Source organism: Mastigoproctus giganteus, chromosome 3 (assembly GCF_048544385.1).
Source record: "Mastigoproctus giganteus isolate SK-2022 chromosome 3, ASM4854438v1, whole genome shotgun sequence".
Lineage (NCBI taxonomy): Eukaryota > Metazoa > Arthropoda > Arachnida > Uropygi > Thelyphonidae > Mastigoproctus > Mastigoproctus giganteus.
The window spans coordinates 48,493,185-48,521,044 of NC_143577.1; the positions used below are offsets into that span (position 1 = coordinate 48,493,185).

General features: G+C 35.8%; 1 protein-coding gene across 1 annotated transcript in view; it reads left to right on the top strand.

Annotated features, from left to right (window-relative positions):
- Positions 1-13,192, top strand: part of LOC150087937 (uncharacterized) — a 29,987-nt gene extending 16,795 nt beyond the window's left edge. The window contains exons 2-3 of the mRNA XM_090369283.1: positions 1,784-2,124; positions 11,095-13,192. Coding sequence (XP_090225409.1) covers positions 1,847-2,124; positions 11,095-13,024 — 2,208 coding nt within the window. The 5' untranslated portion in view covers positions 1,784-1,846 and the 3' untranslated portion in view covers positions 13,025-13,192. The remainder of the gene's footprint in view (positions 1-1,783; positions 2,125-11,094) is intronic.
- The last annotated feature ends 14,668 nt before the right edge of the window (positions 13,193-27,860 follow it).

The window sequence follows — 27,860 nt, forward strand, 5'->3', positions numbered from 1 at the left end:
AATCACCTGAGAGGGCATAAATTCAAATTGAGGAAAGACAGATGTAGGATAGACGTGCGGAAATTTGCCTTTAGCCAGCGGGTGGTTGGTAGGTGGAACAGACTTCCATCCCTTGTGGTGGAGGTTGATAGCCTAAATAAGTTTAAGGCTCAGCTGGACAGGTATTTTGAACGAACAGAGGGGTGAAGTGGAAGTGGGGTTTTTTTTTTTTTTTTGGCTGATGCTGCATAAGCTTGCTTTCTTGCATCAAATGCCTCTACTAATGCTAATGAGCCACATGAAGCAAACTCTCCCCTACTTTGTGATGGTTGTGTACTGTCAAGAATAAATCATACTGTCAGCTGTCTCTTTAAACAATGTTGTTGTACATTGAACAAATTGATTGAGCATGTTTATTGATTTCATGACTAAATAATATGTGATGATTCAGTTTCCCAGTCAGGCCACAGAATAAGAGCTATGGCTCATTGGCTGTAGCCTTCTTAGGACTGCACTAGCATATCTCTTCTTTCCTTTACAATATGGAAACACATTCTATGTTTCATCATACCGTATTAATGCAAACCATAATCCCCATTATGTAAATTTTGGTAAAAAAATTTTTATAAAGCAAACCATTGTAGGGAATTTTTGTTTTATGAGGGTGGGGATGTACTGTTATTTTAATGAAATTTGCAAATTCTGAACATTTTCTTTAACTTTGGACTCCTTTACAGGCTAGGTAATAATTTTTTGGCATACATCAAGTCTCCAAGTTATGTAACTTTGGATTTATGTAAATTTTTTTTTTTTTTTAGGATTGTAAAATTTAAAACAGTAAAAAAAAAAGAAGCAAACAATCAATAACGAAGAACACTGCACACAAGTGAGATACAGAGTAACAAGTTTATGAAGCTTAAAAAATAGGAATGAAGAGAAGATTCTGAAAATTTATTTATGTTCTTTTATATGACTGAAGATTTCAGTGAAGGGGGACACACATTTCACCATAATAATGTAAAAACTTGCAGAATTCCAGCTATCGGTATTATTGCAAATGCAATAAGATCTAACTGCAAATTGTTTTATGGTCCAGAAATGTGCTTTAATAAAATGTGAGATTGCATGAGGTGATAGTGTGTTTCGCCTTAACCCTGTGACAGAAAATTTCATTTTGTCCATTATCATGGTGCCAACTAAGAATAAGTGACAGCAGTACTAATAAATCAACCAAGAAAAGGAAAGCGATTGATTTGGATCAGAAAATTAAAGCAATAGGGATGTATGAAAATGGTCAAACATTAACAAGTATCGCACAGAATTTAGATTTGTCAGTGTCAACAATGAACACAATAATAAAGGACAAACACAATACGAGAAGTGGTGAAGGGATTGGCACCAGTGAAGTCAACTATAATAACCAAGGCTCTGAAATACATATCAATTTTTACAGTATAATAACACATGCTTTTTTTCTTATGTGCCACTCTGGCTGCTTCACTGCTGTACCCATATAAAGTTTTTTTAATTGAACTAATTAAAAATGTATATAACTGTTTTTCTATATATATAACTAATTAATTGAAAAATATATAACCATTTTTTGCCATTCTTCTAATGTTATTATGCAGTTTTTGTAATTTTGGCATATCTGGGATTTAGTAGCAGTATTTTATTAGTCTTTACCAAGTTACGTAAGAAGTCCTGGAACGTAGCTTAAGTAATTATCTTCTGCTTAATGAAGAAGTATATTTCATGTAAATTTGTGTTGGCAATATGTAGTTATCATGCTTTCATTTTTCAGTAACCTGCTTATGTGCCAGAAGAAATATATTGAAGATGCTACCATCAATTTTAGAGATCAATAATGAATGCATCCAGCAGTATTTTAACTGCCGAGAGCAAAACAGCAAGTCATGCATATTTATTTGAAGAATGTGACATGAAAGGTCATGAAGATAAGAAACTGGATCATTGTAAATATGCCAATCAGTTTGTTTTTGATAATCAGGAGGAAAAAGATAATTCTAATTCTGTTTTAATCAGGAATTGTGTTTGTACAGATGAGAAAGCTGAATCTGACTATTCTGATCTTGATGCCTTACCACTCTCTTATTATAATGTAATACCAGTGTCACAAGCAGAGTAAGTCTTATTTACAAGTTTAATATGATTTACTACATGTCAGTTATTAGCATTTAAAATTATAATACACTGCAACATGGAAATTACAACAGTGGCAAGAAAGTAAGGGATTCCCCCAAAATTGGTGTGAAGTACTGAATAAAACTGTACATTCTCAATTCTGAACAAAACATCATGATACGAGACTTCATTCAGTATTGAGTGTGCACACTTGTGTGACAATATAGGCAGCTAAGTGATGACATGCTGCCAGCCAAAGCACATTGCTCCTCCTGAGGAAACTTGTGCTGTGCTTTCAGCCCTGAATGGTGGCATCCAGGGACTAGGGTCCCTGAGAAGTTGTATGGACAGGCAGCTTTGGTTTCATTCTGGAGGATTTGCAGGATTACAGACTGTGCAACAGGACTTACTATCACTGAGTGGTGTATCAGGATTTTTGTTGCCCATGTTTCATGACTCACCACACCTTTACAGCAAGGGCTAGTTGTTGTGCTCTATTGGATTATGCACACTTCTTACGTACATAACTCCAGATGTGCACCCTATGATCACTCTGTCCTTGATAGAACCTGGACTCATTTGAGACAGCACTGTTCTCTATTTGCATCTCTAGTGTCAATGAGCGCTTCACTATTCTAATCATTGGGTCCTGTGCTGCAGTGGTGGTGGCGGCTCAGTGGTCATTGTGCTGCAGTGGTGGTGGTGGTGGCTCAGTGGTCATTGTGCTTGGAAATTGGTTTCTGTATGTGCCATTGAATCATTTAGGAAGAAAGTGTTGCACTGCTGCTGCCTGGAGGTCACTCTGGAGCTGGCTTGTAATAGCAAAGGGGTACTGTGTTGCTATTTGTAGTAGATGCTGCTCCTCACATTGTGGACTGTGTCACAATGTGGCTACATTGTGACAGTCCCTGGCTTCCAATAGGCTTTGGTGCCATTAATCCCAGCAAGTCCAACAGCATTGTACAGTGCCAACATTATGCACTTCTATGTAGTGATGCTGTTGTGGTCAGTACAACCTCTTGCAATTTGATGAACCCTTACTTTCTCTAAATCCATTAGATGGCAATATCTACAGCATTGTCATACCAAATGCGTGTCCACTTAGTCTAACAGTATCTGGATGGTTTAACAGCTGACTGTCAAGCCATCTGGACATGGGCAGCTATCGGTATTATTCATGGTGTTCATATCTTCTGTCTTTACTATTTCCATTTGCAAGAATTTGATCACTTGCATACCTTAGCTGGCACCATCCATAGTTCAATTTGTATGTCCCTACATCTACTCCTTAATGATGCTGCAATTTCCATGTTGCATGCAGTAGTTAACATATGTTATAAATTTTCAGTAGAATAGTGTTTTACTGTAAAATTTTACTGAGTATATTTTATGCAGTTTTGTGTTTTAAATTATCCCACCACAACGATCATTAAAGTCCTGCATGCACTTCTTAAAAAAAAAATTAATGCAAATAGAGCAGTCTGTTACTGCAGTTGCTCCTCAGTCTACTCTCCATCAATTTCAACTGATATTAACTTAACTTTTTTTTAACTATTAGATATAATGGTTCACACACAAAAAAGAGAAAAATGGTATATTATCAGTCTCTCATCTTAACTGTAAGTTTGGTGCATTATATACTTAGAAGCTTGTGCCAATAATTCACAAGAAAAACAAACTCATATTATCTAGAGCTACTTGCCTTTGCTATATAAAATTCTTTGAGATGAGTACATTTGAGGACAACTTCACATCATCATCCATTTGGTAGATGTGACATCCAGCATAATCCTTGATTGATCCAAACCAATGTAATCATAAAGAAATAAATCTGAGGAGATGGAGAAATGTTTTTATAACTACCATCCTATTTTGTTAGTCTTGACAGTCAGTATATTGGCTGAATGAGGATGAATGTTATGAAATAATGTAGAAACACCTGTCATTCTGTAGCTATCTCATATTATTAAGAACTGTTGAACTGATATCCTTTACTGTTCGATAAGTACAGCCAATATGTGACATTTCATTAACATGAATGAATTAGAAGTACAGATCATACGTTAATGGGGAGATGATTAGACATTACATTAATGTGAATGAAAAAAAACTGCTCACTTCACTTACCCTTGTTTGAGTCAGTAATCATTTATATCTATTCTTACCCTTCTTTGAGTCAGTAATAATTTATATCTATTATTATACAATTCATAATTGTTCGTCCATATTCTAATTTTGTTTTTTAGTTAGCAGTATTATTTATATTATTCAGTGTATGGCCCTGTTTTTATTAAATAGTAAATGGTTGTTTTTCTCTTTATGTAATCTAGTAACTTAGTGATACTTTTGATTATACTGCTTTAATTTTGACATTGTCAGAAAGCAGGAGTAAACAGAGAGCAAAGATATCACAGGAAGAGTGGGTGAAAAATAAAAATTATAGAGTAATGCTGGTTTTAGTTATTGGTGGTGATATAAAACTAAAAAATGTGATATGTATATGTTATAAAAGTAATGCCTATAAAAAAGATAATTTGAGAGCTTACATCCAAATGTCTTTATGTATAAGTGAAGGAATTTGGATGTTCTCTCTCTCTATTTTGCAAGATTGGTCTGGGAACTATTTTCTCAGTTGGAAGATGACCAAAATATCTTTCAGCTACTCTGTTTCCGTGCTCATTATCATAATTAAAGACCTTCAGCTTGAAGCCAACTGTGTATGAAAACCTCTTCTGCCTTGTAACTATTTTGCCAGGATTATAAATTTATAACAAATTAAAACTTAAAAATAAAACAAAAACATGGACTGCTATAGAATGATGTTTTTCTCCCTCTTGTCACTGGTGGCTCATTAATTTACAGAATGGATTACTGATTCTTGAAGGTTGTAAATAAGGTTAATCAAATCATTACACATGCCGATAATTTTCTTATAATTGTGCATGGGGATCTGAACAAGAAGCAGGGAGGTAGTCAGTGACTCATACATTAAAGGTAAGGCAGGTGTCTTACCTTCAGTGTATGAGCCTTCAGCCTTTTCCTGCAGCGTGTGCCACATATCATGTAGAAAGTGCATTGTGTGACACCTGTAGGCATATCCATAAACTATCAGAATCAATATCTCCTCCTCCCTTATTACTGATCTGTGCCACCTTTTTTTTTTTTTGTTGTTGTGCAAAGGAATTGCTGTATATGGTAAGCACTTGTAATAAAATAAAAAATTTTAAGTCTATAAAATAAATATAAGTTAATAAATGTTTGTCCTTACACAGTTGATATCATGTGGAGCTCATTAATTTCTTATGAGTTAAATTAATGCAAAAATATGAACCATGTGTTTCTGTCATGTTGAAATCCAAGTTAATTTTTGGCAATAAAAATGGAATTTAAATTGTTTATTCATTTCTGTTTTTTTTTTTTTTTTTTTGTTTTTTTTTTTCCACATTAGTAGGTGTGCCACGGGGCTGACCAACCTTACAATATACAGCCTGATCTTAAAAAAAAAAAAAAAAAAAAAAAGTCGCTGCATGTACGTAATATACATTAGAACTGCAAGGTGCAGGGGAATTTTATGCAACATTTCCCATTGGAAAAAAGTGCATGTTATGGTCCAACAAATACAGTAATTTTGGTATGAAAGTTGAATCCCAAATTATTTTTTTAAAGTTGTATATGTTAAAGCTTAGTATTGGTGATGACCTAATTTAAATCAAAAATACTTTTTAAATTAGACTGAGCATGTATTTCAGATATTTCTTGTGCTATTAATTAATATTTTAATTGCCTTGATGTTAAAACATTGATTCTTAGGGGTTTCCAATTTTTTATTTTAAAATGTAATTATACCATGACCTATGCAAAAAAAAAAAAAAAAAAATATATCAAAACCAGAATCATATTTGGGTCTATCAGTCCATCTAGATTCATTTTAGGATCTTGACATTTCTAAGTCTTTTGATTATGTTTGGCATAAAGGTCTTCTAAACAAATTTTCATCTTATGGATTGCTGACTGTTTTTCACAATTGGATATCCAGTTTTCTTTCTGACTGCTTGCTGCAGGTGATTGTTAATGGTTCTGTCTTCCAACTTCTCCACTAATGCTATTACCCATGGTTCAGCCCTTTCTCCTTCCATTTGCTTCTTGTATATTAATGACCTTCTTTCACTGACTGGAAATCCTATCCAGTTTTGCTGCTGATAGCACACTACTTATCACTTTCCAGTTTGAGAAACTTTGACCCTTCAATTTCTTGAATATCCACCACTAATACCTTAAACACTGATATCCAGGTAATTCTCCAGTGGTGCAAAGAAAGCTTAGTTAATATCGGTCCTTCAAAAACCTGGTCCTATTTTAGTTTCACAAAATGAGTCTGCTGTTCCTCAAGTTACATATCTCTATTAAGGATTACCCTGACTTCTAATCTCTCTTGGCATAAGAACATCACAAATATTGCTTCTGCTCATAAAAAAAACCGTAGACCAGATTTAACATGCATAATTCTCCCACTCTCTTCCACACTAGTCTGAACACATGCTGCAACAGCCAGCATCCATTCACTGTTCAACTCCAAACTCATAGAACCAACGTTTTCTTCTTCAACTTCTGTTTTCTGAAACAATCTTCCTTCACATTTATATCCTGAAAACTGTAGTCTACAGAACTGTCAACAAGTGTCTTTTATCTTCTCAACCTTCAGTCCATGCACAGTACTAAGTACTATAGGTTCTAATACCTTTCTAGGGTTTTCATTAAATATAATAAAGAAGCAGCAACCAAAACTCAATTGAAAGTTATCATAGCAGTGTTGTTTTTTGATGAACGTGGTGCTATAAAAAAAAAAATTCATGCCTAAATTTTTCCAATTAAAAATGATTACCATACTGGAGTAATAATACTAAAATTCACACTGATGAAATTCTAATAGATATTTAAATTTATATAAGTTTTACAGTATTTTTGTGTATAAAATACACCAAGTGCACCAGATAATGGATTGAGGTTTAAATTATGATGTCATTTATATAATCAATTTAACATATAGATAAAAGTTATCTATATTTAAAGGCTTTTAATTAAGATATTTAAAGGCTTTTAATTTTCATGGACTTTAATTATCAAGAGACAGTCCAGTATCATGCTATGCGTTTGATAGTTACTTTGAGAAGTCAGCACTATATACATTTCGCACTAACATGCAAAGTAAACAGTTATTTTTACCTTTTCTTGTGACTTGAGGTGGATGGTTTTTTTTTATGGCTTTTAATTTTTATTTTTTTTAGTTATTTTTTTATAACATGTTTATATGATTAAAATCTCATTTTCAGTTTACTGGATTATTTCTGCCTGCCCTTTTCTCTACGATGAATTAACCCTTTCCTTCTTCAATCAGTCCTGTATTATTTTCCTGCTGCATTCAGTTTCTCACCTGTTTATCTCAACCTGGTTTTCAACTTTCAGGATCCATTTATTGTGGGCTTCCTAAAGTGTGGGGCATGCCTCCCCCCTGAGGGCACACTTGGTTGTTTTGGGGGAGTTATTTTTATGAAGCAGTTTTTTAATGAAATATGGACTAACCAACCCATTAATCAAAGTATGAAACATTTTATTTCAATCTTTAAAATTAAATGTATTCATTTATAAAAGTTTGTATACTCATAGCTAAAGTTAATGGCAAATCTGTGTATTTTCATTTGTTCTGGAAGATGGGGGAATGTGTCAAACGTTGAAAATGTTTTAAGGGAGTACAATGCATAAGGGTTTGGGAACCTCTGATTTATGTGAAATGTAAATATGATCTTGATCTTACCTTTGCTTTCTGTAGTCAGTAACTTAAAGAAAATTATTGACCTGTTTTCTGCATTCTGTAAATTCTGTTTCACGTTTTTATATTAAGATATTCTTTAGTTAACTTTATTTTGTTCACATTCAATTTTTTGTTTCTCATGTGGTTTTAATTTGATTTCCTCAGTTTTTTAATTGACTGGAATATTTAATTGAATTTAAACATCCTTGCTTTCTTAATTTGTTATGAAAAATGTTTACCAACTATAGCTTAACTTTTATCTCCGTCTGTGATTTACATTTGTTTTGAAAACAGTATCCATAGTGGTTCCATTGACTATATATATATATATATTTGGACCTGATTGATTTGGTTTTTTAGACTTTGACTGAGGATAATTTATTTTCCCTCTATTTTTCAGTAAACTTAATTAGCCCAAAATTATGTCAGTTATTGCCATTTATTTATACTTATTAACCTTATATGGCTTTTGCACAACATAATCAAAATATTAAGATGGCTTCAAAAGACAACGAAAGTTGAAAGCTTAACCACAAAAAAAATTGATGTAATATAAAAGTTTAACGATGTTTTCTGGGCTGGACCAGAAAGGTACCAAGGAAGAGAAAAAAAAATACTGACCTTGTTCAGCCTTGCACAATACTGCAGGAAGCCTAAAAGTAGTGAAAATATAGTTGGGACGGGGGTTAAAATGTTTAGAAATATCCATAGATATACTCTCAAACTGTTCTTCACCCCACACCCTTAACTATGGAACTAGCTTAATATTCCTGCCATAATATATTCCTGTCCCCAAAACCTGCCGGATTTAGCCATGCATCAACCTCCCATTGATAGCATTTAAGTCAACCCCAACATATATAAACACTCAGTCTACTCCTACCTCTCCCAGTCCTCCCCATCTGGACTAAAAAACTTCACTCCGGTATCATATTAATAGGTGAACCCTTCCAACCTAATTTAGAGAGTAACTCTACGAATTTTTCATAAACTATATTTATTAATTAATGAACAAAAGCGTAATAAATAGACAGCAATTGTACATATAATGGAATATATTCTAATATTTCAGATATAATTAGATTACATTATATTGTAAATAATTGAATTATCTTCTATTTAACATAATTCAATCAATGCATATATTATTATCAAATTGAAAACTTGTAATCTCACTCATCAAACAAAGTTGTAATCCTCATAGGCCTGAAGATGTGAAACAAGGAGTTCTCAAACAAAACCAACCATGAATTGTTTGTGTCTGGCACTGAGGTGGTTCAATCCTGTAAATTGTATCATTTCAGTAATAAACTACTTAATCTACCATGTGATCCCCTCTTCCAAGTAAATGAGAACATGTGACTTCGCATATTTAGTTATGTTTTCTCTCTCTCCTATTTATTTATATCTTTGTATCAACAGATGATGGCCTTTTTCAAAAACCTATCTTGTTTCAGTCGTCATTATGCTTTCTTTTATCCTATTTTCATTATCTTAATTTTGCTTTGAATTGCACCTGCAAATTAAAGAATATGGTTTGAAAAAATGAGTGTTGGGAAAGAATAAGGATTGACTAAAATTAAACTGCTTATTTATTTCATATTAAATACTATTTGTAACTGCAATAATCAATGTCTTTCTCCTTTTTTTATTATTATTTTTTATTTGGTGCTCTTTCTTCCTAAATTCTCACTTCCTTCTCTTCCTCACTTCCTAAATTAATATAATTTCTCAAATACCCCATGCCCCTGATAGGTGGTAAGCTATGCACTCCATTTTTTTAAACATAAAAATAATTTATTTTTTTTTAATTTAAGGGAATTCATGGGATTTTAAGTAATTTTTAAGTATACATAATAGGTAAGTTTCAAAATATAAGAGCAATGAAGCCCAATTCTTCCTACTTTTAATAATATTGTTTAAATATAAGATAACTTCTCATACCTTTTTTATAGGAAATTTCTTGAAGTCTTGAATATTTTAAGAGTTTGACAATTTCCTTTGATTTCTAGTCTGTTATTGCTGGTGGTTTAGTTTTGGGTGAAAGAGCATCAGCTATGCTTTTCTCTTCCTTGGTGGCAGCAAGTAGACATTGGGAATTGAATGCAAGATTGGTTTTATGAAACCTGTATAAATTAACTGTCTTTTAGTAGGGATAATATTGCGTTATAAACTTAGATCTTTTATACTATGTATTAACCGGAGAAATTTTATGTGAGCGTCAGGTGAAGAAATTTCCTATAAAAAGGTATGAGAAGTTATCTTATATTTAAACAATAATAGGTAAGTGTGTGTGTGTGTGTGTGTGTGTGTGTGTGTGTGTGTGTGTGTGTGTGTGTGTGTGTGTGTGTGTGTGTGTGTGTGTATATACACTAGTAATACATAGTTTCTTGTTCTGAAATAAATAAAAAATTATCCAATATCGAAACAAAAATATGCTGGTATTGTTACTAATCATCATCTTAATCTTGCGAAGGATGGCTGTTCCTTAATTAGCCATCCTCAGTGCCATTGAGCTTATTAGATATTCAACATTGATAAAGCCCTTTTCAACCATTATGGACAAAATGTATGCCATTGCATTTTTTATTCAAAAGTGAAGATGAACCTCCAGCTGCTTGATTTTGCCTGTTGATATGGACTTACGCTCCCTCAGTTGCTATTTGGTGTTTATATATCATATTTTCACTAACTGTGAAAGATCATAAGTACATTTCTTTAGTACTCACGGTTAGCAGAATGTATACACAATACCTTAACATATTGCATTCACTAGCAAAGGGTGCCAGATTTAGAAAGAATCTTGAGCTGCATGAAATGGGCTAGATGATTTCTGTAAACGTAAGGTAAGGAGGCAAATGAACATGCCCAGTTATGCACTGCCTTTCAGTTCCATCAAAAGCATGTGATCCTGATATTTGGATGAATCATGCACATTGCTAGGAATGCACGTGATTTAGCCATTGCATTATGAGAAATCTCAAGCTTCAAATTCATGAATTAGCCACAATCCCAATATTTCAGTTGCTCTTTTTTTTTTTTTTTTAAAGGAAAAAAGTGCATGGAGTATTTGAGAAAATACAGTATTTCACTGAACTTGTTTTAATTTTTAAAAAATATTTTTAGTATTAAATTTGAGAACTTTTTGTTCTTTCTTTCAGTGACTTCAGTAACAGAAGAAACTTCAGCTACTCCCAGAAATTTTTTCACATTGCTGACGGAAATTTATATAGCATTTTCTCCCCACTGCAAGGGCGCAGTTATGGTGTAAAGCCTTCATTTCTAAAGAAACAAAGGTATACAGTGGAAGAATGTTGTCATCGTGGGCGTAGTAATGTACGCAAAGGACTGAAATTTCATAACTTTCTTCCTTCTCAAAGCATGATGTTAGAAACAAAAAGCAGAAATGCAGAGGATGTGCTAAGAAAGAAATACAGATTAAGAGAGGAGCATGGAACTAAACAAATTATGCTGTCTAAGTGTTCATTTACTGATCCTTCTGTTCTGCTTAAAGAAGAAAATGATCCACTTTTTAATGAAAGTGGATTTAGTGGTCTGAATTCAGCTCCTGTGAAAGCTGAACAGCATATTATAGGAGACCTAAACGAATGTGAAGAAACTAAAGCTACAGAGGAACTCGTGCACAGTGATGATTCTGATTCATTCTCTAGTTCAGTTTCTGTTTGTGGTAACTCCTTTTCACCTAGTAGTACGTTACCAAAGAATGATTTTATGGTAGAAGTGCCTTCTGTGAAATCAGATATTGCATCTTTTGATTTACTTAGCAATTCACTAAACCACATTTCTGATATATCTGATGTTCTCCACATCAAAAAATGCATCAGTGTGAAGAATATTACTCAAGAATCTAAAGAATATAACTCATTGAATCATGTATCGAACGACGACGATATGCTAATGGAATCTGATAATAATAATATGGTTTTTAGAAATAAGCAATTCTCCAAAGATTTAATACCTTGTACAACAAGGAAACATAGACGTAAGCCACTCCAGACCAGAAGAGTAGTTCCTTATACAAAATATCTCTCACTGTTGGAAGAAAATGAAGAATTACCCCTTGATTTATCTTGTCACTCAGAATCATCAGGGTTATATAACAGTGCTGCCAGAACAACTCATATGGAGGAGAATGAAAATATTTCTAAAAATTCTGTTGAGGAAAGTACTTCTAAATTTTTTCGTAATAACAAGTCACCTGAAGGAGGTAAATACTCGAAGTGCGAATGGAAAACTGGTGGGTCAGGTAATAATACATTTTCCCAAGAAAATACTGGACTGTCATCAAAGTGGATAGGTTCAGTTCCTGATTTTCCTTTGCAGAATTGTTTGCCTATATCTGAAAGAACAATTGACATAGAAAATAAAGAGGGAAAAAAGCAATCTGGAAATGCATCTCTCGCATATGTTTGTCCTGTTGGAGTATTTGTGGGACAACCATCTGGATTTGTTGACATCCATCAAACTAAAAATAACATTCAGAATAAACAAAATTATACTGTAGACAGTTCTGATCAAAATAAATTAACAGACTTAAGCGATACTCAGACATCTTTAAGCTTAGTATCGAGAACTCTTTCACAGCTTATTCTGCAGGGTGATTCACAGCCTGTGTTTATGGTGCCTTCACATGAGATGAATGATGCTTCTTTGATTACTGGAACATCACAAATACTTAATTCTCCTTTAGCTTCTGTAAAGGAGGCACCCTCAGCAAATGCCCAAAATAGAACTGAGCCTTTAGTGACTGATGGCCATCTACCAAGATCACAGAGGAAGTGCAGTCAGAGAACTATGATTCGCCAAAAATTGGAAGATGCTTTCCGAACAAATGGGTTTCTTGTGAAAACTAAACAAGTGTCTGATGGAGAAGCCACTTTTTGTAAATTTAGGCAGCTTAGAAAATACACACGTTATTATCTAAAAAGCTGGCAACATCATCTTCCAGAGGAAGTGCATAAAATATGGAAGGGCTTCCTACCTCCAAAAACAACTCTCCCGCAGATTGCATCTAGAAGGGATAACAAAATAAATAGTATTAGAAGTGTTAATAAAAAGAATGCATGGTAACAATAAGTAGCTAGTAATTTTCTGTGTTTATTTTTTTTCCCTGTATTTATACTGATGTGTAATTTTAGATATGAAATTGAAACTTTTAAAAAGTTCATGTAATGTGTTTTATAAATTAACGTTTGTTCTTTAAAAAAGAAACTTAGTGGCAGCTGCTTTTATTTATATTCAAGAAATAACTTTAGTTTAATAGACATTGCTATAAAGTAACATGAATTTATGAAAATTTTTTTTATAAATAATGCAGTGATGCTATTTTATAGTTTAGCATTATTTGTTACCATCACATACACTCTCTCACAAAAGATTTAATCAAGATTAATTGTGAAAAAGCTTTTATTTATGTGGTGTCAAAATCTCATTGGTTTCAGATATAGGTTATGTTATTGTATTAAATTGCTTCTGTCTTTTATTTTTTTTTTTTAGTTAAGATTGTTTTATCACTATTCTTGTTATTCCATGGTATTTCCTTTTTTTTTTTTTTTTTATATTCCTGATATACATAGTTTCTCCATGTCATGTTTTTAAAATAAAAATATTCTCTGTTAGCTTGATTGTTAAATTGAATAATGTGGCTAATATCACTGATAAAAGAAAAAATTGCAAACCAAATTTTTGTTACCATGCTGTTCTTCAAATAAGTTCATAAAATTTTAACATTGAATTTGTCAGCCACATAAGATTTTCCTGCCATAATAAATTTGAAATTGCAGAAAACTTAATTTTAATAGGCCATCGATCAAGAGAATCACAATATGGAAACTGCATTAGTTTTATTTTTCAAAAAAAAAAAAAAAGTTTTATAATGCAACCTATTTTTCACATTACTGTCCATTGTTCCAAATGTAGCCTACATCAAGAGAAAGGTAGCATACAGTACATGTAAAAAAAAAAAAAAAAAAAATTTCCATACATATTTAATGAAGTAACAGCAAAAAATCCATACGGTTGTTTATTGGAAATTATTGATCAGTTTCTTTATCGTTTCCTTTTCTATAATTGATTGCTGTGTTTGTGTTTTGTATTACTACAGTTATGTGGGCCACTTGCCCCTCTTTTATGTGGAATATTTCATTGAAAGTACATATAGAAGAAAGAAAGTTGCTGTACCTATATTATTTACAAACATGAAAATCTAAAAGTTGTTTGGTGTTCAGGTAGGCAGCAATTCACATTTATAAATTAGTGAGCTCAAAGACAGGCCTATGGAAAATTTGAAATTAAAAAAAAAGTTCTCTTGATACTTTGGCATGATCACTAAATCAGAGAGGTGCCTCCGTAGCCAGGTGGGCAGGAGCAGCAGTGTGTAGCACATGCTTCTTGATTAGATTGGGGTTCGAGCCCCTGACCCAAATACGGAGAATGCGGAAAGGTCAGGGAATGACCACCACATATCCCTGGAGCAATATGGCCTTAGTTGCTAATGCTCCTAAAAAAAAAAAAAAAAAATTTAAATTAACTAAATCAGAGAGATTTTCAATTAATCATTTTGATAGTGAATGCATTCGTTAACTATATTTAGCAGTCATGCAAGCTTGAACCATGGTCCTCTCAAACGTTTACTACTGCACCCTTGTGCTTGTAAGCTACAGATGTTTTTGAAACTAATTTGAGACTATATTTTATTTAAAAATGATATAATGGCAATAGCATATATACATCTAGACAAATAAGTCAGTCGTCTTATTTCTCTAGATGTAAAAAATTTGGTCCTGCAATTGCAAGATTCTGGAAACTAATAATTTCTTGATAATTACATTGGCCAACAAAAAAACTTTTTTTTTTTTTTTTTTCTTCCCTATCTGGGGGAAAAAAGTTGCTGATTCTAAAAAAAAAAAAAAAAGTTGTTTGTCACATTTCTATTGAAAGATATACTGAAGTTATAGTATTAATGAATAACCAATATCAAATACCATCTTAAAAATGAGTTATTCATTTAAAAATACTTTAAACTCAAACATAATGTACAGCATACTTTCTATTTACTTGTATGTTTAATACTCAATTTTTTTATGATCTATTTTCTTTCCCTCTTAAAAACCTAGCAGTAATCTCCCATTGTGACAGTATCTTAGCAGAATTGGAACTGCTTTTCTATCATGGATGTGGCCTGATCAAAGCATTCCCTTTACTCATCACTTACATCTCCAAAATTTTAAGTAAAAAAACTAACATGAAAATGAAGAAAATGAATTTTCAAAGACATTCAGCAGCCCATATCCTTATAACATTGTGCTCAAATTGACACCAAAGATTCATAATTGTTTTCTTTTCTACTTCCAAGAAATCTGTAAGAAACTGTACACAACTTCTTTAAACAAACAATTGCATGCTAGTTCAGCATCCTGTAGCATTTTTCAAAAATTGATCTAAAGGAAAATGATCCAGTGATTCCTATAAAAAAAAAACAAAAAAAAAACACCCCTTTCTATCAATCTTTGAGGAGTGCCTGTTTGAGGCCCAATGAAAATTACTTTTGGTTTTGCACCTGTTAAATTGGGAAACCACTTCCTTTAGGTAACAGAATTCACTTCCTTTATCCAGGTCTAAACAAAATTCTTTATTAATGCAAACTTTATATGCAAAGAAGGAAGAACTTTTTTGGTTCACCTCGTGAAACATATTTTATATTATTTCTCTGTGGCAAAAATTTCTTCCTATTTTCCCATTGCTGCACTTATATAATAATTTTCAATTGCACAACTCCCCACAAATGTTTATTTCAAGCCAATAACATGAAGTAGAGAAACTGATAGAAATGCATTTCCAATGTGATGCCACTTCTAAATATATTAGAATTGTATTTAATGCCCAGTTTAGTCAGAAGAACTTCCTTTATCTTTACAGAAATACAGTCTACAATAATGAAATATTTTGAAAACACTGCACTTTGATATACCTTAATTTTAGTTCCTGCTTCAAGTAATTTCCACCGGTATAGCTTAAAATGAAGGAGTTAGTAATGGCAAATGATGCAAGAAAGCAAGCTTTACAGCATCAGCCAAAAAAAAGAGTAAGCCAACATTTCCCATATCACTTGACTACCTCTACAACACCAAATGAAAATTTGTTCCAACAATCTATTATCCTTTAGCCGAAGGCAAATTTCTGCACATCTCTCTCTCGCAACCATCCTTCCCCAATTTGAATTTATGCTCATGTGTAGTCTGAGTAAGAGGATGGATTCCATTGGCACTGAGCTTACTGAATACCTCAATCATATATCTCAGGTGCCTAGTCTTCTTTCCCAGTTCTTACTGTTCAGATAAGTTTAAATCAAAAACTAAGTCATTCAGCTTTTCTTGCTGAATTAGTGTGGCACATTATAATATAATTTTCTGATTGGTAGTATAAATCTGTTGATGTAGATGGTCAGCAAAGTGCTATGCAAGAAACTTTGCTGTATTCATCACCCTCCTTTATCCTGGGATTTTGGGATCTAGTATTGGCAGGTCTTTATTTTGTAGAATAGACCTTGTTTTGCTTTTTTTGGACAGATCTGATATTTCTGTAAGAAATAGCAATTTCTGCATTTTCTAACTGAGTTCTTGCCCCATAGGAACAAAAAAAGGAATACTTTTAATTTTCTCAAATAGCCACACATCTTCAGATTTGTGGTGCAGTTAATAGAGTATATGTATGTGTAGCCCAAGTATTGTTCTGATCACTTTTGCAACCAGAGTACAAAGAATATGCATGTTTAGTAATACTGTAGATTTTCTTCCTCTGAGTTTTTGTTGTGAACCCCACACACACACACATAGCAGAAATTGTCAAGGTGAGTCAGACACTCCTTTGTTTCTGTTTAAGCATTTTAACAATTCAGTGCTAAACAAAACACAAGAAACAATGTGCAGTATAAAATACAGGTTAAATTACACATACTTTCACTATAACCTTAATGAAGTGGGAGGTAGACAGACAAGTTTGATGATTTTAACCCTCCCTAATGAAACTGCAGTCTATAAGCACATGCAAACATTATTTTCAGGTAATACAAGAGATCACCCTGATCACCAGTGTCATCTACTTCCATAAATTGTAAGAGATATACATATTATGGATAAACGTGAAATCTTTCTATTAAAAAATTGTAATGTGAAATTTTAAGAATTTTTGAAATCTACATAAAAACTGACTGCAAATATCTGATATATTAATGGGGGTAAATATCATGTTGGCAGAGTTATCAGTGAATTAAAAAAAATTTAGTAGTAGATAGTAGTAGATGATCCTATAACCAAAGAAGTTTCCCACCCAGAATATACGGTATATACTTATGGTTCAGATGTGGTGCTTGGGCAAATGGTTAATCTGAGAGCTAGTTTTGCTGATCATACCAAAGAGATCTCATTATCTGCAATGATTATAATCATCATGGAAACAATTATTCACCTGTTCACCTTTATTGCATGTTTTATAAGATACATATGACTAAGATTCTAGAAAAATATCCTAAAAAGTATTGTGCCACTTGTTATTGTAGTGCACTATAACTGTTACTGAATGAGGTGAGGCAGGTGTATTGTTGATCATGGTGTATTTAAATTAGTTTCTACCAATACTTTAATTTTTGCTGGTAGGTGCCCCCACGTTAAGCACAGTGATTATGATTAATGCTATTCTGCACCATATGGAAAACGTCTGAGTTCAACCCCACATTAAGATGAATTGGGTTTTTATGGTTTCTTTCACACTGTTGATATGTTATTTGGTCCCAGGCATAGGTTTGCATGGCTTTACCTTCCAGAAACTTGCTTTTTCATCCAGCGAGTGGCAGGCCAAAAAGGCAGAAAGTATAAATGGTAGACTGTTTACAAAAACGATACTCAGTCTTAGCTGCTTTACTCAGTGCTAGGAGTATAGTAGATAAATTTGAAGTGCTGGTCAAAGACATCCAAGGTGGATATTGTTGAGAAAACACGTGTATCCAACCGTGTGTTGGATGGACAAGATATTGCAGCTCCGGCAAACATTGTTTGCCGGAGCTGCAATTTTATTGTCAAGCGATTTTATTGACTTAATTGTTATGTTAAATTATTTGCTAAGTAGCTTACTCCTAGTCAAGCTCCTTGGATTTTTTTTTATTATATAGATGGCGATTTTGAAGTTAATACTTCGCGTCCATAGATTTACCGTTCATAACTTACCGCCATTGTTACGTAAGGTTTAATGTAAAACTAGATAACGAAACATGTAGAAATGTATTGGAAATCGGTTAGCTTTGTATACTTTTATCAATTAATCAGTAAAATTTATTAATCGTATGAAATTTCATTGTCAATTAAATTGTACTTAAATGGAATCATGACGCAGACTAGAGCAGCAAAGCAATACCCTCAGATTAGCCAGAGGGCTGTGGCTCGGGGGAGAACCAAAGGGGCCAATTATGTCTTAAAAAATGCGTGAAATGTTTGTGGACCTGTCTAGAACAGGAATGATTTAGCCAAGAAGGATGTCTGTATGTGTGTGCTAGGTGCAGACTGAAGAAATTAGGTGCCAACTCAGCGTTCTTCTAAATGTATAAGAGTTTGACATGTAGGGTGGATGCCCTCAAGGGTATTAATAAGAGGGGGCCCAGCAACCTCAGATGCCTAACTCAATGCCAGAGCTCACTTCTGTGCATCAGGCAACAAAACAGTAATCTCCAAGACAATGCGCTGGTCCCACAAGAACTAATTGTTGGTGACTATTGTCAGGGAGATGGGAAATATGTGCAAAAAGAATAGGTGGAACAGGACCAGTCAGGGTATGTCTGCCAGGGATAAACATTATAGAGCAGATATCGGCAAAGGTAAAGAAAGCCTGTACAAGAAGAATGCAAAAGTTCAATGAAATTGACCGGTAAAACTACTTTGCCGTAATGGCATTTTTATTGTTGCTCTCTCGGTAAACAGACTGGGTGTTATCGGTCAGGAGTAGAAATGCAATCCCATGGGAGATTGCAACCCTCCCGAAGTCGTGGGGGTAACCTGACCTTTTTTCTTAGAATCAATGGTGGACTAGTGGATAAATTGTTTATTAAGAAGGGAAAAAGGCAAAAGAAGCCCACACGAGAAGCATGACAATTTTCGAAAAAGTTTACCTGCGAAACTACATTACGAACATTTTTTACGACGCCAGAATTTCCGATATGACTGTTTGTAATTCAATTAGTGACTAAAGAAAAAAAGGTCAGGTTACCCCTCCACTTCGGGAGAGTTTCAAGCCCCCATGGCATTAGACTTCTACTCCAGACCGATAGCACCCACCGTCTGTTTACCGAGCCAGCAACAATACAAATGCCGTTATGGCAAAGTACTTTACTGGTAAATTTCATCGAACTTTTGTGTGCTTCTTGTGCAGGCTTTCTTTACCTTAGCCCAAATATCTTTTAAGGGCACGAAAGGCAATTAACGATCTTGAGGGTAAGATATCTGCAGATTTCCTTGACAACTACAGGTCAATGTTGAAAAAAATTTGCGAGATAGGATTGACTTTGAAAGTGTCTGCAATTCTACCCAGACACGATAGGAGAGAGTATATGTCGAGAGTTTGTCTATCAATTCGGCCATGGAGACATTTTGTGAGGCTCATGAGGTAGAATTTTTCTCATTGTGGTCTGTGATTGCTAACAGCAGAGACTGCTACAGGTGTGGGACACACTTAAATAGAAAAGATGCAAGAATATTTGCTGATGCTATTAGGGCGGTGTTAGGTGGATTCACAGACAGATTAACAGTAGGCAAAAGCAATTCTTGCACTGCTTCTATTGCAACGAGCAGCAGCCTAGAGAGGAAGTTGCTGGGAACTTCAAGAGCTGCTGGGAGTCATGGAACAAGTAAAATACATGGACTGTGGTAGGGTAACTAAGAATAAGAAGAGGTGCATGTACACCAATGCTAGAAGTACAGTAAATAAATTTGGTGAATTTGAATTGCTGAACAAGGCACCAAAGGCAGATGTTGGTATATCAGAGACATGGTGTCACAAATATAAGCAGTGCAGAATTGAAATTTGAGGAGTACAATGTGTAGAGGAAGGATACACTGGAGAGGAGGGGTTATGTTGTAAGGACACAAAATCTCACAAAGTGCATCCAGTTGATGGGTGAACAAAGCAATGTTGAGTGTTTAGTGTGACAAACAGTGGGAAAGGTAAAATGAGAGTAGGAGTGTGTTATAATGAGTATAACAAACCATTGTTCAGAGAAATAGAGTGGGCCAGTAAATCAGCATATCTTGTAATGGGGGAGATTTTAGCTTTACATCACTGACTGGAACTTGTGGCTTGGTCACTTGCACAGTAGCACAACTTTTGTGGATTTCTTTTAGGATTGTTTTCTACAGCAACATGTTCGAGGGTTAATATTCGATCTGATTATCAGCAGTGCTGATGCATGCATTAGAAATTTGCAGATAAAGGAACCACTAGGTGACAGTGATCAGAGTGTACTGATGTGGGATTTACTTAAAAATATAATAACCATTAAGGGTAAAGGGAAGGGTGTTTGTTTTCGTAAAGGTGACTACAGTGGTCTCAGGTAGTTTTTGAATTCTATACAGTTGGATCAACTGATGTTAAAAATAGTAAATTCTAAATGGGAGGCCTTCAGGTAATTAATCTTGGAAGCTACTAGACTTCATACCAACTAAGAAATACTGTTCAAGATTTAGGCCTAAATGTATGACAGCTGAACTAACAAGGCTCACGGCAGAGAATAAAAATAAGTGCGATGCATATAAATTAGCACGTGACACGCCTACGGCAGATATAAGCTAGTCTGTAATCAATTCACAAAGTTAGACAAGCGAAAGCTGATTACTAGAAATCCTTGGCAAATTACGCACTTTCCTTATGTAAACTCTAGAAGTAAGGAGTTAAATCAGATTGGTCCACTTGATGTTGCTGTTTCGACTGTTGATCCTGCTCAGATAGCTGACAAACCGAATGAGTATTTTGCATTTACATTCACACATGAATTCTGTAAGGAAGTGGGGGGGGGGTAGTTACAGAAGTTTACTAAACTCTAACAGGGACCTAAATGAATTTGTAATAACGAACAGCAAAGTGGAGAAAAAAATATTGAAATTAAGCTATCCGTTATATTGAAGGAAGCAGCGAGGGAAGTCATCAAACCCTGAGCCAGAATTATGAGAGCATCCTTAGATTTAGGGGAGGGCGCCATGGACTTCAGTTGTTGGACACCTGGAAGAGTCCACTAATAACATTAGTCTACGAAGAGCAGTGTCCATTAATTAGCACTCTGGCTTCTCACACTCAACGATCCCTTTATCCATTGTAGCAATTTTCCTCCAATTCCAAACTGCTCCAATTTTTGCAGCAGTCTCACGTGTGTGCAACAGTATCAAAACCTTTCTAAGATCCAATTATATGATAATTGACTGAACCATAGTATCCAATCAAATTGGACAGACCATGCTTCCCCTTAACAAACCCATGGTGTCTCTGAGGTATAATTGAAGTCTTGTCTAGATGATCCTGTAGTGCTTCTTTAATCAGTGCTTCCATTAATTTACCTGGAATAGAAGGTAAACTAACAGGTCTATAATTATTTCTGTAGCCCTTTGAACTCCATTTGTATATTGGGGTTACATCTCCAGTATATGGTTACATTCCCTGAGTCTAAGGAAGCTCTCATAATTATGGCTAAGGGTTTGCTTACTTACTTTGCTGCCTTCTTTAATATAACTGGATAGATCCCATCCAACCCAGTACTTTTCTTATATTTATCTTCAACAATTTTTACTCTCAATTATTACAAGATTATCTGGCTTACTGCCAGAGTTAACACACCTGTGGCACTCCCTTCCTTGAGTAACTCCTCATGTGTGAATGTAGATGCAAACTATTCATTTAGTTTGTTAGCTACCTGAGCAGGATCACCAACAGTTGAACCATCGATATCAAATGGACCTATCTGATTCATCCCCGTCCTTCTAGAGTTTACACAAATAAACAACTCTTTGGTGTTATTCTTTGCCAAAGATTTCTCGTAATCTGCCTTTGCCACCTTAACCTCCTTTGCGACTTGGTTACAGACCAGTTTATATCTATCAAAGGCTTCTGTGCCACCTGTTAATTTATATGTATCCCATGCATTTTTCTTCTCTGCCACATGTCTAATTAGTTCATCTGACTTCCATTTAGGCCTAAACCTTGCATAATAATTCTATGTTGGTATGAAAGGAGCATAGTAGCTTGCAAGATAAGTTCTTTTAATGCTTCCCATTTTGAATTTGCTGTTGGTAACGTCATCAGTTGGTCCCACCGTATAGAATTTTGTCTCAGACCACCGCAGTCACCTTTACGAAAGCAAAAAACCTTCCCTTTACCTCTAATGGCACACTGTGACACTATCACCTAATGGTTCCTTTATCTGCAGATTCTTAATGCATGAAGAATCACTACTGATAATCAGATCAAGAGTATTACATGCTCCTGTAGAAAACAGTTATCCAATAAATCCAGAAAAGCCTTGCTAGTGTGTGAGTGACCAACCCACAAATTCCAGTATGTCTCTGGGAAATTAAAATCCCTCATTATAAGACTCTCTGATTTACTGGCCCACTCTATTTCTCTGTACAGTTTCTTATTATACTCATCGGATTCATTAGGCCTATAGCACACTGCTACTCTCAATTTTGATCTCCCAATGCTTATGTCACACCAAGCAGACACAACATTGCATTGTCCACCAACATCAATTGGATGCACTTCCTTAGATTTTGTGTTTCTTAACTAACCAAATAGCGCCTCCTCCCTTCGTGTCCTGTCTATCCTTTCTGTACACATTGTACTCCCCAAATTTCAATTCTGCACTGCTTATGTCTGTGTGACACCACGTCTGATGTCCAAACAATATCTGCCTTTGATGTCTTGATTAGCTCTTCAAGCTCATCAAATTTATTAACTATAATGATAACTTTGGTGTGTATGCAAGTATACATGCCCCCGTGTCTACTCTTAGTTACCCTAAGACAGCCCATGTATTTACTTGTCCCACTATGACTCCGAGCAGTCTAGGAGATCCCCATTGTCTTGCTTTCCAGGCTGCTGCAGAATTGCATGTCAATAGAAGCAGTGAAAGAATCATTTTCACCTCTGACAGCGGCTACTGTTAATCTATTAGTCTGTGTACCCCCGCAAGCTATCAGTTTTCCCACCCACCTAACTCTGCCTCGATTGCATCAGCAAATATTGTTGCATCCTTTCTATTTAAGTGTATCCCATCCTTGAGAAGTAGACTCTCCTATTAACAAGCATAATTATATCGATGAAGGCATATCAGGTTTAATGTCCAAGTTTGCTGATGATACAAAGGTTGCCACTGTTGTTAATTATAGTAAAGACTGTATGGTACAGCAAAAGACCTAAGGTAATTGTGCAGCCGGATATGACAGTTCAGATGGGATGCCAGATCAAATCATGGAGTTTTCTCAATGATATACAAGGTGTCTCAAGAATATTGGTACAAACGTGTAGGGTAGATAAGTAACATCTAAAGGAATGTGAATCGCAGAGGAACCCATAACCGGAAATGTCACCGTAAGTTCGGGAGAGGGAAAATTTCTGGTTTACTCATTCAAACAGTAGTCGCTCAACAAAGAGCATGCATCGATATCTGAACTGTGAGCTGGCAGACATGCACCTAGTGTATGGATTAGCAGAGGGCAATGGACGAGCCGCTCAACGAATTTATGGAGAACGCTTCCCAGACAGACATGTACCGGACCACCGTTTGTTTGCGCGTGTGCATCAAAATTTGGGCGATTATGGGTCATTTAGAGGTAACAGGAGTAGTGCGGGCAGACAACGTTCGATGCGAACTCCCGCCATGGAAGAAAGTGTGTTGAATGCCGTCCAGAATAATCTTACTACCAGCACACGTGCCGTTGCCTAAGGAGTGTCTCGTTGTAGTGTACAGTGTGTCTGACACGACGATTCCTTATACCCCTTTCATCTCCAAAGGGTTCAGTTACTACTCCCCCAAGATCATCCTACACGTGTGGCTTTTTTGCAATGGTTTCGCCAAGAAAGTGTTCAAGACTTGAATTTTTTTTTTCACGGATGACGCTGATTTAACTCGGGAAGGCTTGTTCAATCAGCACAATGCTCGTGTGCGTGCTCACGACAACCCACACGGTGTGCACCCCCATGCGGCACAACATCGTTTCGCAATAAATGTGTGGGCCGGTATGGTCGGTGACTGTTTAGTCGGCCCATACCTGTTACCATCCCGCATGAACTCCGTTAAATATCGGATCTTTCTTGTACAAGTTCTACCAGGGTTACTTGACGATGTTCCAGTAAATGTGAGACGAAGGCTGCCGTAGCGTAGTGGTCAGGCGCGCGGGTGCATGAGTACACATGCCTTGAATGACCGGGGTTCAAGCCCGTCGCTGCTGAATACGGTGCTATTTCTTGTATTCTGTCTATCTTGTGAACTCCTCTGACCGTTTGGTCGTGCCGGAGTATAAACAGAAAATTTATTTTATTTATTATATTTGGTTTCAACATGACTGGGCGCCTGCCCATTATGGAAGGTGTGTTCGTGACCATTTGAACAGGCGTTTTGGGCGTCGATGGATTGGCCGTGGTGGAACCGTTGCCTGGCCCCTACGCTTACCTGATTTACCGAGCCTTGATTTCTTTTTGTGGGGGCCCTCGAATCTATCGTGTATGAATCGCTTGTGGAGACGGAAATGGATCTCGTGACGAGATTTGTCTACGCTGCTACTACTGTCAAAGAAACTCCAGGTGTATTCGACCGTGTCCGCTAATCCATGTTGCGTCGGTGTCACGCATGCATCGCGTCTCATGGTGGAACCTTCGAGCATCTGTTGTAACATCATGAAATGCATCCATCTCATACTCTATTGTTAATATTATGTCAAATAAATGTTTGCCACTAATTATTGTCTTGTGTCATTTCTGCTTCTTGTGCCTCTGCTACTACTTCACCGTAACGTTTCCGGTTATGGGTTCCTATGCATTCAGATTCCTTTAGATGTTACGTACCTCCCATAAACGTTTGTACCAATATTTTTGAGACACCCTGTATAAGAATTTTGCTAGGAGAGACAATGAGGTGATTATACCTTTGTATAAGGCAATGGTCGGGCCACAATTTGAGTATTGCGAGCAGGTCCGGAGAGCTCATTTTAGGAAGAATGCAGGGTTGCTAGAACGAGTACTTAAAAGGGCAATAAGTGTGGTGGGAAGAACAAAGATGGTTCACTTACCAGGAGAGGCTTAAATTAGCATTAGCATAAAGGCATATGATGCAAGAAAGCGTGCTTATACACATCAGCCAAAAAAAAAAAAAAAAAAAAAAAAACTTTCCATTTCACCCATCCATTTGATCCAATTGTTTGTCTAGTTCCGTCGTGAATTTATTTACGCTGTCAAATTCTACAACGACAGATGGAAGTTTTTTCCAGCAATCAACCACACGCTGGCTAAAGGTCAATTTCCTCATATCTATTGTACAACTATCTTTCCTTAATTTGAATGTATGTCCCATCAGGCGATTAATCTGGGCAAGAGGAAGAATACCATCAGCATTGAGCTTGCTCAAACCAGTCAAGGCCTTCAACACCTCAATCAGATCATCTTGCATGTGCTTACTCTCCAGACACTGTAATTTGCAAAACATAAGCCTTTCTTCGTGAGAGCAACCATTTGTTCCATTCACTAATCTTGTTGCTCTTCTCTGTGTCGTTCGAGCCTCGTTCTACATCCTTCTTGAAATGAGACCTCGAGATCTGTATACAGTACTGAAGGTGTGGCCTGACCATTACCTAATAGAAGCCGAAAAAAAAAATACATATCTGACTGCACAATGATCCCGAGGCCCTTTTCACTCTCTGTCACCGTCAGTGTAGTACTACACAGTTGATACTGTGTGGTACCTCTGGGGTTACTGCTTCCCATATGCAGTACTTTACATCTATCAATGTGAAACTTCAGTTACCAACTCTCAGCCCATCTGCTCAACTTTTCCAGATCCTCTTGCAGTAGCATACTATCATTACTGCCATTAACAACCCTGGCAACCTTCGTATCGTCAGTAAATTTCGACATTAAACCTGATATATCTTCATTAATATCATGGAATATAGTGAATTAACATTTATTTTATATTTTAGACTCCTAGGGCAAATACATTCGGTAAGGCGCATTGCTAGATCACCGAATTTGCAATCCTCTCCTTCCTTCCTCTCCTTACCCACGAAGAGAACAAAAGTATATTATTTTTACTTGCTACCTGCAAATTAAACGATTTTTTTATACATCAACCAGGTTTACAACGAGAAAAATTAAGAACACATCTGGTTTATAAGAAACTAGCGTTGCAGTCAAGATTTCCATAAGTTCAAGAAGTTATCCTTTTTAATGTAATAACGAATGTCACGTTTTTTATTATCCATGCCGGTATGCTACTCGATCAATACCAAACATAATAGAAACATTTGGCATGATGAGATGTAAGGAGGGTAAATATACAAATCCAATTTATAATAAAAATCGCTTTGGTACTGGGCAGCAACGTACTCTTTAGCACGGAGTATGAAATAATAAAAAAAATTACCCCCAGCGCCACACTGCTCCAATTTGTGCAGCAGTCTTCCACGTGCAACAGTATCAAATGCCTTTCTAAGATCCAAGTATATGATATTAAAATTATTCTTTGCATCCAGTTCCTTTGTGACCATATCATAGTTTCCAATCAGATGTATGAGCTTGTGCAGCATCAGCAAAAAAAAAAAAAAAAAAAAATCACACCATTCCCTCCAAATGCCTGTCCGGTTCCTCCTTAAATTTATTCAACCTATAAACTTCCACAACGACAGATAAAAGTTTGTTCCAGCAATTAACCACCCGCTGGCTAAAGGCAAATTTCCGCACATCTATTCTACATCTGTCTTTTCTTAATTTGAATTTATGCCCCCTTAGGTTCGTAATCTGAACAAGTGGAAGGATCCCATCAGAATTCAGCATGCTCAACCCATTCAAGGCCTTATATACCTCAATCAGATCACCGCGCAGGTGCCTAGTCTCCAGCCACTGCAATTTGCAGAACTTAAGCCCCTCTTGGTAAGAGGATCCCTTCATTCCCCTCACCAATCTTGTTGCCCTTCTCTGTACACGCTCAAGAAAATCTACATCCTTCCTAAAATGAGGCCTCCAGACCTGTACGCAGTGCTCAAGGCGTGGGCTGACCATTGCCTTATACAGAGGGATAATCACCTCCTTTTCCCTGCTAGCAAAATTCCTATCTATCATTGACAAAACCCCATGACCTGCCCTAGCAGCCTGTCTGCATTGCTCAGAGAACTTCATATCTGCCTGCACAATTACTCCCAGGTCTTTTTCATTTTCTACCACCTTAAGCGTAGTACCACACAGTTGGTACGTCTCTCTGGGGTTACGTCTACCCATATGCAGTACTTTGCATTTGTCAAGGTTAAACTCCAGTTGCCACTTCTTAGCCCATCTGCCCAAATTATCTAGATCCTGTTGCAGTAGCACACTGCCATTACTGTCATTAATACCCTGCAAGCCTTTGTATCATCTGCAAACTTTCCCTTAACATATCCATGCTGTCCGAGTTATAACTGAAATCTTGTCTAGATGATCCTGCAGTGCTTCTTTAACCAATGCTTCCCTTAGTTTCCCTGGAACAGAAGTTAAACTAACAGGGCAATAATTATTTCCATCGCCCTTTGAACCCCCTTTGTGAATTGGGGATACAAAAAAAACCAAACTATTATATTTAGGCCACCCGAATAATCAAATTCTTCTTACGTGCTGAGTGTCTTATGTTTCTTAA